We start from the raw sequence: 13034 nt of genomic DNA, 5'->3' as shown, positions 1-13034 counted from the left end.
TATGTAGTTACTCTCTGAATTTTCTCTTGTGAAGTATTTACTCTGCTTTCTGTTTGTTCTGTCTTTAGAATAAGAAAGTGTGTTAAATAAAATAATGAAATGTGTTTTCAATTGCAGTTTTGCAGTGTGTGTAGTATGCATGTATGTATTTTGGTTTTGTAAATCTTATTTTTAAATTAGGGATTGCAGATAGGGACAAGAGAACTGGAGGAGATGGGAGCAAAGTTCTGTGTTGGTTTACTGCGTTTAAAAAGAATGACATCACCTGTGGAACACAATCTGCCTTCTAGTCTGTTGGATATTGAAAATGAGCTGATCGAGTCAAGCTGTAAAGTGACAAGGTACTACACATTTATTATATTTTTTTTTTTTAGCAAACATTGCATTTTTCAAGAGATGTAAAGATTCTCTCAAAAATGTTGCTCTCATATTTCACTCAAGAACAACATTGTTGCCTTGTGATCTTTTAGTATAACAATAATTTGAATATCTTGGAGACCTATTTCATTAACTCAGTTGTTTCAAGCTTGTAAAGAAAACACAGAGTTGGCCTATACATCACATTTGACATTTGTGCTAGGATAAACACTGGCAATTTTAATGTGATCCAAGAGTTATGTGCAGTAAAATTCAGTAGATCTTAGGTCTCAATTGTCTCTTTGAGAGCTTTTTTTTTTTTCTTTTATTACTGGCTACAGTATTAAAAATACATTTAGACAAATACAAAGTATGTGAGTTAAAGCACTGTAAGAACTGTAAGATTTCTTTCAAATTTTTTTTTTCTTCTTTCTTTCTCCCTCTGGCAGAGATATATAATACACTTCAATAACTTAAAATGAATGAAGAAAACTTTGGGTGACAAAGGAAATTAATTGTATCAGTAGCTAGCTTATTTTGTCAGTTCTTAAAAATCTATATGCATACTATTGCATATTTCCATTTGTGTGTTTTATCACTGAAGTATCCACTTGTACCTGATAAATGGGATTTCACATCAAGTAAGTGGTTTCATATGCACAAGAATCTCTTTCTGAAGATCTGGTTAGAGATTAGATAAAGCAGAGTTCCAGACCAGAAAAAGATTGGGAAGGAGTAAGGTTTACACGCTATAATGTCACCTTTTGGCATACTTAGAGCTGGAAACACTTTTATAGTGGCCTTGGCTATATAGAGCCCCAACTTAGCTAAAGCAATGCTGTGGAGATTTGGGGAAAATTTGAAATTTATTATTGTTATTGTGCAACTGAAAGAAGGAAATGCTTGGAACCGAGACTTTCATTAGGTGCTAGACTACTGAGTGATTTGTTTGTAGACCATACACACTAGGAGAGATAGATGAGGACATCTGTAGTGCTCTGTGGAAGAGAAGGATGATGTTTAGTTCCAGCATTTAAAATATGAGTGTTAACCAGTATCTGGACTATTGAGAAGGACTGGAGCTTGTGTTTATACTTCCAGATAGTAATGAAAGTGAAGCATAAGTGAAAAGGTGATGAGAACAGTAGGAGAAACAATTAAGAGAGTTATTTAAAGAAGTAGTTAAAAGTGTATGAAGAGTAGTGGTGGTAATCTGTATATCTGTCACTCCAGTGGTGGCTGGATCCTCCAGAATTATTTGCTCACTAACAGCATTAGTGTGCTTATAATTATTAGATTTTTGCTGTCAGATGAAATTTTGTGCTTGGGTAAGACTGAGTTAGTGACTCACTCCTGGAAGAGATAGGCTCACAAGGCTTGGAGTAACACCACCAGTGTGTAAGACTCACTGAAATTTATGTAGGTCTTTTGGAAGGAAGAGAATTGTATGGTAGGCATAGGGGAAAAAAAAGGCCAAAAGTGCTCTACAATTGTTGGAATTACGTTAGTGTGGTGTCTCCAGTGCAGGCAAAGCACAGGATTTTAATCACTAAGAATGCCTTGGTGTTGTTTACTAACATAATATTGATACCAAAACATGGTAGCAGCAGAGAACAGATCTCAGCATTTGTAACATATTGTTCAGTGTATGATTCTTAAATTTTCATTTGATGTATGAATTACTGTCAGCCTTGTAAGGTGTAGTTTGAAAATGTAAATAAAATAAGTTTCCTTAATTTTGCAAAAGTAAAACCAAATTTCACTATCTCTGCAGTGTGTTTAAAATAAGGGCAAGGATAAACTATGAATAGTTTTGAATTCCTTTTTCTTTTATTCCTTGCCTGGGTTGAAAAGTTGGCAATTAGAATGAATTAATATAATTAGAATGACTTAATATAATTATCTGCTTTGTTCATAAAAAATCTCTTACTGGTCCACTTATGTAACATGGTAGTTTAATGAGCAGTATTGCAGAGAGATTAGCACAGAAAATTTTCTTCTACTCCTGCTATGCTGGATGCTGAGACAGTTAATCGTTAGGTAATTATGGAAAGCAGCTGTTTTGTCCTGCAATTTTGGATTGGGGAAACACAGATTGAGTGGGGTTTTGGACAGGGATCGTCAGCCTAAGGAGAAATAAAACTGGATTTTGTATGTATAGTTTTATGTGTGTTGTGAGGGATTTTGGATATGTATTTTTCTGAAGGTCATCTGTTTAGAATTCCTCTTAAAATACATGAGGAGCTTACTGACTGATCTTTCAGTTGTTCTTTGGGATTATATCTAAGTGTTGACAAAAAAGACTGAAACTTGAGAAATGAAAAATGTTAACTGTTAAGGAAGTGAAAAAGTTTCCATAGTGAACCACAAATAGATTCCTTGAAGTAAAGCTGTGGAACCAAGGGGTTATGTTTTACAGTGTAAAGCTCTTGAGGGAAATCACTAGACAGAATTCCATTTTTATGACAGAGGAAGTCTTACTACAGCAAATAAAATTAAGTGATTATGGTTTTCCACACAAGGCCTTTATCAAAATGGAAAGGAAAGCTAGGAGATGGAAAAGAATTAAAGAAACATGACAGTTGCATTTGTTATATTGTATTTATAGGCAAAGAGTCTGTTCTCCCTAGGGCAGACAGGACCTGGAGTAAATGTCCTTAAGGAGACTCCTTACATTACAAGGAAAATCAAGACTAGACTTAGGTAAAAATTGTTTATGGCAAGGAAAAATAAAGTTCTGGAGTAGTCATCTGGGCAATCTGCAGTCTCCACAGGAGACTAATAGAATACACAAGCAATATATGGCAATGTGAACAACTAGATTAGCCTTTGACTATTCCAAAGCATTGCTTTATGGCTTTCTCTTGAGTATTTGCATGTAAGCAAGGAAGTGCTATGAGGGATCATATGTAAAAACCCCAGATCCTTTCTAGGAATTTTAATCAGTTGGGTGCCTCTTTGAAGTGCCTGCACACTAATGCATGCATGTAGCATGGGGAATAAATAGGAGGAGTTAAAGGTCTGTGTGCAGTTGCAGGGCTGTCATCTTGTTTGGGACATGGAAATGTGATGGGATGCTTCACACAACTGGAGTGCTGCAGGGAAGAGGTACAGGCTCTGTAAGTAAGGACAGGCTGGGAAAACAAAGAGGAGGAGTTGCCCTTTATGTCAGACAGCAGGTGGAATGCATGAAGGTTGTCCTGGGGATGAGTGATTAGCCCAACCAAGAGCTTGTGGGTGAAGTTGAAAGTAGTAGTGGTGGGTGCTGTAGGCTTCCTCACTAGGAGGAACAAATGGAACAGGCCTTCTCCAGCCAGCTAGAAGCAGCCTCATATTTGCAATCCCTGGTCGTTCAATCCCCATATATATCTGCTGGCAGAACAAAACAGGACATGGGCAATCCAGGACCTTCCTGGAGAGCACTAATGACAACTTCCAAACCCAGTGTGATACAAGGACCAAGAGGAGAGGTCCTCTGCTGGATCTGGTACTCACATGAAGAAGGTGGTGATCGTAAGTAGTCAACATGGATTCATCAAAAGAAATCATGCTTGACTGACCTGATAACTTTCTACAATTAAATGACTGGCTTGTTAGACATGGGGAATGAAGTGGATGTTGTCTCCTTTGATTTCAGTAAGGTTTTTGACATCTGCTGTAGTATCCTTACAGAGAAGCTGGTGAAATCAGGGCTGGACGGAAAGACAGTGAGGTGTATTGAAAACTGTCTGAACTACTGAGCCTAGAGAGTGGTGATCAGAAGCACAAAGTCTTGTTGGAGGCAAGTATCTAGCAGTGTACTAGACAGTAGCATTGTACTGGGTCACAATACTGGGCCCATTCCTGTTTAACATCTGGATTAATGACTTAGACAATGGGGTTAGAGTGTATCCTCAGCAAGTTTCAAGATGATGTCAGACTAGGAGTGACTGATTCACAGGGACTTTGACAAGCTGTAGAAACAGGCCAGTGGGAATCTTGTTAAGTTCAGCAAGAAGTACGAAGTCCCACATCCAAGGAGGAGCAGCTTGTCTCGAGCATCAGAACTTGCTGTGGGTTGAACATCTGGAAGGCAGCTTTGCAGAAAATGTCATGGGGGTTATAATGGACACCAACCTGAACATGAGCCAGCAATGTGCCCTGACTGCAAAGAAAGATAACAATACTATTCTGTGCTTCTAATTATGAGTGTTACCAGGATGCTGAGGGTCTTCCTCTGTCCTCATCACTGGTGAGGCCACACCTGGGTTACTGTCCAGCTCTGGTTTCCCCAGTATTAGAGAGACATGGACATAGTAGAGAGAGTCCAGTGAGGGGCCCCTGAGATATTAAGGAACTGAAAACATCTTCAATTGGAGGAAAGGCTAGGAAAGCAGAAAGATGTGATCTGGAGAGGAGAAAGGTTCAGGGAACACATCTGATCAAGGGGTACTCAAATACCTAAAGGGAGGTTGTAAAGATAGAGCCAGACTGTATCACTGATGTCTGGTGAGAGGCTAAGAGGCAACATCCACGAACCCTAGAGCATTAAATATATATAATTTTTATATATAGTTGTATGAGTTTACTCAAACACTGGAACAAGTTTCACATGGAAGATATGTAGTCCCTGGAGATAGTCCAAAGCTGTGTGGACATCTTGCTGTAAGTGACCCTGCTTGAGCAGTGGTGTTGGGCAAGACAACTTCCAGAGGTTGCTTCAACCTCTGCCATTCTTTGGGTCTGTGAAACGATGAAAAAGTTGTTTGTCCTCAAAAGATACTGAGTGCTGATGTTGTGGACAGCTTCTAACTGGAGTGTCAGTTTAGCTAATTAGAATACAAGGTTCTAAAATCACGGTCTGGTTGCATTTCTCTCCCTTAGAACCTCCATAGCCAAGGTCCCAATCCCTTGGTATTTCTGCCATATATTTTTATATAATTTTGTAAGTAGACAGTTTTGCTTGACAGCTGTTGTGGCTGGCTTGTAAAAATGATAGTCTTTCAATAGGGCACATGTGAGTTCCATGTGTGCATTGGTGCAGCATGTTGAACTTCAAAATTTAATACTCACATGTTACACCTACTTACAGAAATAGAAACAGAATCATTTAGGTTGGAAAAGACCTCCAAGATCATCAAGCCCAACAGCTGGCATGGCACTGCCAAGCCCACTACTAAGCCATGTCATAAAATACCACATCCACACATCTTCCAAACACCTACAGGGATGGTGACATCCCCACATCCCTAGGCAGCCCATTCCAATGCCCAACGACCGTTCTGGTGAAGAAGTCCTTCCCAACATCCAATCCAAATCTTCCCTGGTGCATCCTGAGGTCACCTCTTCTCTTATCACTTGTTACTGAGGAGAAGAGACCAACATCCATCTCTCTACAGCCTCCTTTCGTGTTGTCCTTTTTTATCAAATGACCAGCTTGTTCTCCTCTGAGCTCCGCAAACTTGTCACATGGACTTGCTCAGCTATAGCAGGACAAGGATGTTGGGTAGAGTGAAAAAATGGCAGCTTCACAGGAAGCTTCAGGTTCATGTAGTCAGTCAGAAGCTGGGCTCAGGCTTATGGGAACGATATGTTGATAAAAATGGGGAAGAGGGCAGTGGGAGTGCATGAGGGGAGGAAAGAATTGATTTATGGTGAAGCCAAGGCAGCTGATCTGAAAGGGATAATTATTGTTCTGGCAGGTCCAGAGGAGGGCCATGAAAATGATCAGGGGATTGGAGCACCTCTGATAGAAGCACAGGCTGAGGGAGCTGGGGTTGTTCAGCCTGGAGAAGAGGAGACTCCCAGGAGACCTAATAGTGGCCTTCCAGTACCTGAAGGGGGCCTACAAGAAGTATGGAAACAGACTGTTTACAGAGGCCTGTAGTGATAGGATGAGGGGCAGTGGTTTCAAACTAGAGAAGAGCAGACTTAGATTGAATTTTAGGAACAAGTTCTTTACTGTGAGGGTAGTGGAACACAGGGAACACAGGTTGCCCAGGGAGGCCCTGTAACAGTTTAGCGCAAGGACTAACCTGCCTGCTCCCCAAGCACAAAAGCGAGGGTAAGAGTAACACATACAACTCAGGGCTGATATAAAGAGATAAGAGTTTAATGTAACATAAGATATCATAAGCACAATACATAATTACCTTAGTTAATAGCCTAATTAAACTAAGGTAATCATGTATTATTAGATTAGCCTATTTGCAGAAGCAGCACAGTCAATTACAGGGAAAAAAAAATCCCACCCAGCATGAAACAGCATGAGTAACAGCAGCAGGTTCAACTCAATCCATGACAGGCCCCTTCTCTGGAGATGAGGCTCAACAGAGCTCTGGTCAGCCTGAGCTAGCTGAGGATGCCCCTGCTTACTGCAGAAGGGGTTGGACTGTATGAACTTTGGAGGTCCCTTCCAACCCATTCCAGACAATTCTATGATTCTGTGATAAATGCAATCCTTCAGACTTCATGGTTCTTATATTTTTGACTTTTAAAGCATACTGTTTATGATGGGTATGAAAATGCTTTCAGTGAATAACAAGTTGTTGCTGCTTTCTTTTTGATATCAAACTTCAATAATGCTAGATGAGAAAAGGAACGAATGGAAACCTGGAGTACTGTACCTACTTCTGGAGCCCCTATTACAGGAAAGACCTGGATGTGCTGGAAGGTGTCCAGAGAAGGGCCATGAGGATGATCAGAGGGCTGGAGCACCTCTCCTATGAGGACAGACTGAGAGAGTTGGGGCTATTCAGTCTGGAGAAGAGAAGGCTCCGAGGAGACCTTCTTGTGGCCTTTCAATATCTGAAGGGGGCCTACAAGAAAGCTGGTGAAGGACTTTTTAGGGTGTCAGGTAGTGATAGAACTAGGGGGAATGGAACAAAACTAGAAATGTGTAGAGTCAGATTGGATGTTAGGAAAAAGTTCTTCAACATGAGGATGGTCAGAGTGGAATAGGTCACCCAGGGAGGTGGTAGAAGCCCCATCCCTGGAGGTTTTTAAGGCCAGACTGGATGTAGCTCTGGGCAGCCTGATCTAGTAGGGGGTGGAACTAGATGATCCTTGAGGTCCCTTCCAACCCTGGCAATTCTGTGATTCTTGTCCTTGAACCCTTTTCTCCCTGTGAGATAAGCCTTTCCTATCTACTACCATCTGTCCTGGTGTCCTACAAAACTATCAGTTATCAAAGAACCCAAAGCCCTGCCTGTAGCACCAGTCTCAAAGCCAGATTCTTCTACTGGATTCTTCTACTCTCTTCCATATCATGGCTGGGTACTGGAAGTAGGGAAGAGAAAGTAACTTGAGCCTCAGATTCTTTCCCCAGCTGTCCCAAGGCCTTGAAGTCTCTCTTCATCCCCCTCAGACTGCAGGATGCAGCTTCCTCCTCACCTGTCTGGAAGAACAGCAATAGGTAATAGTCATGTGACTGCACCATGTTGAGGAGTTCTTTAGTGATATCCCTGATCCGGGCTCCAGGGAGACTGCAGACTTCCCTATGGTGAGGGTCAGCCCTGCATGCTGGGCCCTCTGTTCATGCCAGGAGCAAGTCTCCCAACACCCAGAACTCTTCTCTTCTCCCTTGTGGAAGAGGATGCTATGTGCACTTGACCCTTGCCATGGCCATGAACCTGCCACCACCCAACCTCTTCATTTAAGTTTCTGTCTTCCACCTGACAGACAGTAGGACACAGGGGCCTCTTGATCTGGGCTCTCACCTTCCATCACCCTTTTGGAATAGCAACTGTAGAAATTGATGGAGGAAAATTGAAGTTGTCCATTAGACCTGAGCTTTCAGATGAATCTGCAGTTGTGGGACAACATGAGATAGAGGATGTAAAGCTGCCGGTTGCTTCTCAAACTGTGCATCACAGACAATACAGAACCAACCGTGACTCTTTGGTGCCCATTCAAAACTTGATTCGTCAGTTGGAGAGTCAGAAGGTCATCAGCAAAACTCATTCACCTTTCAACAGTCCAATCTGGCCTGTGCGAAAGCAGAATGGAGAGTGGCGTCTGACAGTTGATTTCTGTGCCTTGAATGAAGTAACTCCACCCATGAGTGCAGCTGTACCAGACATGATGGAACTCATATGAGCTGGAATCCAAGCAGGCCAAATGGTATGCTACCATAGACATTGCTAAAGCTTTCTTCTCTATTCCCATAGCAGAGGAATGCAGGCCTCAGTTTGCTTTCACCTGGAGAGGCATTCAGTACACATTTAATCGTTTGCCCCAGGGGTGGATTCACAGTTCAACCATCTGCCATGCAGTGATCCATGATGCTTTGGAGAAAGGTGTAGCTCCAGAACACATTCAGTTCATCGATGACATCATCATCTGGGTGAGACTGCTGAAGAAGTCTTCGAGAAAGGTAACAAAATCATTGACATTCTCTTGCAAGCTGGTTTCGCTATCAAGCAAGACAAGGTGAAAGGACCTGTCAGAGAAATCCAGTTTCTGGGAGTGCGGTGGCAAGATGGTCGCCGTCACATCCCAATGGATGTGATAAACAGAGTCTCCACCATGGCAAATCCCATCAACAAGAAAGAAACTCTGCGTTTCTTAGGCATAGTGGGATTTTGGAGACTGCACATTCCTGGATACAGTCAGATTGTGAAACCTCTCTATGATGTGACTCGAAAGAGAAACAGTTTCCAATGGGGTCCTGAGCAACAAGCAGCCTTTGACCAGATCAAGCGAGAGGTAGTCCAAGCGATGGGTCTGGGACCTGTCCGAACTGGTCCAGACATTAAGAACATTCTGTACACGGCCGCGAGTGACAATGGTCCAACCTGGTGCTTATGGCAAAGAGCTCCAGGGGAGACACGAGGACGTCCTCTTGGTTTCTGGGGTCGTGGCTACAAAGGCTCAGAGGCAAACTACACTCCAACAGAGAAAGAGATTTTAGCTGCTTATGAAGGAGTGAAAGCTGCTTCTGAAGTGATTGGAACTGAGTCACAACTTCTTCTAGCTCCTAGATTGCCAGTTCTGAATTGGATGTTCAAAGGCAAAGGTTCTTCACCACATCATGCCACAGATGCTACCTGGTCTAAGTGGATGGCTCTGATAACACAGCGAGCTCGAATGGGAAATCTCGAAAGGCCTGGTTTGGTGGAGGTGATCACAAACTGGCCAGAAGGCACAAGCTGTGCAAAACCTCCAGAGGAGAGAGTAACTCGTGCTGAGGAACCTCCTCCTTACAGTGATCTGTCTGATGAGGAAAAGAGATATGCTTTGTTCACAGACGGTTCCTGTCGTCTGGTCGGGAACAAGCGAAGGTGGAAATCTGCAGTGTGGAGTCCAATGCGCAGAGTTGCAGAAGCAAGAGATGGAGAAGGTGAATCCAGTCAATTCGCAGAGGTAAAAGCTGTCCAGCTAGCTCTTAACATAGCTGAACGTGAGAGATGGCCAAAGCTTTATCTCTACACCGACTCATGGATGGTAGCCAATGCCTTGTGGGGTTGGCTGAAAGACTGGAAAAAGAATGGCTGGCAGAGGAAAGGAAAGCCTATCTGGGCTGCAGATCTGTGGCAAGACATTGCTGCTCGCATTGAGAGAATCCCAGTGAAAGTGAGACACATCGATGCTCACATTCCTAAGAGCAAAGCTACTGAGGAACAACACCACAACCATCAGGCAGATCTAGCTGCAAGAGTTTCCCAGGTGGACACAAACTCTGATCCTGATCCTGATCTTGACTGGAAACACCGAGGTGAGCTGTTCTTAGCTCGGTGGGCCCATGACTCGTCAGGACATCAAGGCAGAGATGCAACCTACCGATGGGCTCGTGACAGATCCATTGACATTTCCCTGGATGCTATCACACAAGTCATCCATGACTGTGACATTTGTGCTGCTATTAAGCAGGCAAAGCGGATCAAGCCCTTGTGGTACGGTGACCGATGGTCCAAGTACAAATATGGTGAAGCCTGGCAGATTGACTACATCACTCTACCTCGTTCTCCATCTGGTAAGCAGTATGTGCTGACTATGGTAGAGGCAAGCACTGGATGGCTGGAAACTTATCCAGTTCCTCATGCAACTGCACGTAACACCATTCTTGGTCTGGAGAGACAAATCCTGTGGAGACACGGAACTCCAGAGAGGATTGAGTCAGACAACGGAACTCATTTCAAGAACAATCTTGTAAAAAACTGGGCCAAAGAGCACGGCATCAAGTGGATATTCCACATTCCCTACTATGCACCAGCTGCAGGGAAGATCGAACGCTACAACGGTTTGCTGAAAACCACTCTCAAAGCCATGGGGGGTGGATCTTTGAAAAACTGGGAGAAACATTTAGCACAAGCAACCTGGTTGGTGAATAGTAGAGGTTCAGTGAATCGAGCTGGACCTGCCCAATCAGATTTGTTGCGAAAGGAGGAAGGTGATAGAGTTCCTGTTATCAGAGAAAAGAATCTGTTAGGCAAAACTGTTTGGGTATTTTCTCCTTCAGGAGAGGCCAAACCTGTCTGAGGGGTGGTTTCTGCTGAAGGTCCTGGTCACACCTATTGGGTGATGCAAGAAAATGGTGAAATTCAGTGTATTCCACAAAGAAATCTAACTTTGGCTGAGAGAGGTTAAATTCAGAGTGTTGCACAGATACAGCATCGCGCCCAAGAGGAGAGTTCATGAGATCTATGGTGCACGAACCCTGAGAGCCCTGAGTCACCTGAGAGTCCCTGTTCCTTTCTTTGCTCCATCTGTGAGGAAACAAGCTGTTTGCTGTTTTTCCTGTGATTTGACTCTTTTGAACCATCTACATCTGAGATAGCCGGAATGGACTATGGTCTTTATTCACCTATTGTTGTAGATATTATTTTAGATTAGATAAATGATAGTAGCAGCCAATGGAATTGTTTAGAAGGGGTGGACTGTGATGGTTTGAAACTGTCTTTTTAATTTTTCCTTGCAAAATTCAGAACAGAGAAAGTGAAAGAATGTAAATAAGTCACTATTGGGTGTAAGAAAGCAAAATAACAATTGTTCTAAACACTTCCATTGGATAGATAGAAATGTTTAAGAACTATTACCCAAAACAAAGGCATTCGGCACATTCTGCGTTCGGCAGTGGGGGCAGTTGCTGGGCTGTCTGGCTGCTGTTTCTTCTTCTCTTCTGGCTGAAGATAACACGTACTGACCTTGGCAGCTAAGTTAACAACTTTCTGCTTAACTAACTCTGCTTCTCTGTCCAGGGGGGTCTGAGGGGGAAGCTCCTGGGAGAGAGAGGCCCCTTTGGGAGGGTCCCCTTGGGGGGAAGCAAAGGGAGATCGGTTGTGCTTTTTCTGTTGATTGTATGTATTTGTGAATGTTGTGAATTTTGTATATTTGTATATATTCATTGCATTTCATTGTAGATTTTAGACTCTGCTTGTAAATACAGCTTTTCATTTGCTTCCAGACTGAGCTAGCCTGGTTATTGTTGGTGGGGGGGGGAATTTCAGCTCACACCGACACACTCTGTTACGTAGGGGTAACTGGGAAGGTGAAGAAGACTAGGATGGGGTTTGCTTGTCTCCCTGACAAGGGACCTGTAGCAATTCACCTCCTTTTCTTAGGCCACTTCCTTCTGCCTGGTGACATGAGAGGAGGGGATTCTCTGCTTCTCAAGAGCCTCCACCTTTGCATCGTATGGTTCCACCAGTCTATTCCATTCTTGCGTTCTCTGATTCTTCTCAACCTTGCCACCTCCTCCTTCAGCTCCACCACCTGTCTGAGCAATTCACTGATTTCATACTGAATTTTATGAAAGCAGTAATTAAAGATGTTTTACTGCAAAAACACAGGGTAGTTGGCATAGCACATTTGAACATGGATGAATAATAACGTGAGGGTCACAGTAAAGTTAATATTATTGAGGATGTACATGGAAATGTTTATAATCCTGTTGTGTAGAAGGTAACTGATACTTATGAACTTCAATAAACAGAAAGGTTCAGTCTCCATCCCAAAAGACCAGGTCATGAAAATCACAAAAGTAACTGTACTGCAAGAAAAATTTTTTATCTGGGGAGAGATCATTGAATATCTTCACTCAATGAAGAATTCAGCTGACTTCTGCTGCAGATGTCTTTCCTCAATTACTTGGAATAGTCCGTCTAGAGCAGTGCAATTCTAGTCTGCTCCCAAAAAAAAAATGCCCATGTGACAGCTGGGCCAGATATCCTGGGGTTCAAGTTTCCTATCTGATAGCAATCAACGCATGTCTCAGCAGAAGGTTCAAAAACCTGGACTGTTTATCCGTGATGATACTTAAGGGAGAAGTCTCATGTTATTTACTTTTAAGAACTGGCTTACATTGAGAACTGAAATACATACTGTAAACCAAGTTGTAGTTAGAGGACATCTCTTTTATGGAGTAACAGAGATAACATGTTCCTCTATTTTGGGTATTATTCATAATACATTTTAATAGTATTTTTAAAATGAATTCTATTGAAATCAACTTTATACTGTCTCAGAAAGTACCATAAAAGGAACACCTGAAAAAAAGTGTGGTTCAGTGTGGATTTTCCCATGTTCTTTCATAGTTTTTTCAAGAGGTGGGGCTAAGTTTTACATAGGAAGTATTTTTTTATGATCGCTGAACTTGTTTTCAAGGCTACACTATATTTTTCTTGTGCAGTGAAGAAGACCGAACACTGCCTCAAGATATTGCAGTTCATTCAGATTCCATTAATAATTTTTCTTGTAAT

The 13034-nt window shown here is 42.5% G+C and overlaps 1 protein-coding gene across 3 annotated transcripts in view; it reads left to right on the top strand.

Annotated features, from left to right (window-relative positions):
* AGTPBP1 (ATP/GTP binding carboxypeptidase 1) overlaps nucleotides 1-13034 on the top strand; it is a 63290-nt gene that overhangs the window by 42374 nt on the left and 7882 nt on the right. For all 3 annotated transcript variants that reach the window (XM_054397372.1, XM_054397370.1, XM_054397371.1), the window contains one exon: nucleotides 181-341. In XM_054397372.1, coding sequence (XP_054253347.1) covers nucleotides 181-341 — 161 coding nt within the window. The remainder of the gene's footprint in view (nucleotides 1-180; nucleotides 342-13034) is intronic.

This window comes from Indicator indicator, chromosome Z (genome assembly GCF_027791375.1).
Source record: "Indicator indicator isolate 239-I01 chromosome Z, UM_Iind_1.1, whole genome shotgun sequence".
NCBI lineage: Eukaryota > Metazoa > Chordata > Aves > Piciformes > Indicatoridae > Indicator > Indicator indicator.
The sequence above is the reverse complement of the archived record's forward strand: the minus strand, read 5'-3'. Positions and strand labels throughout refer to the sequence as shown.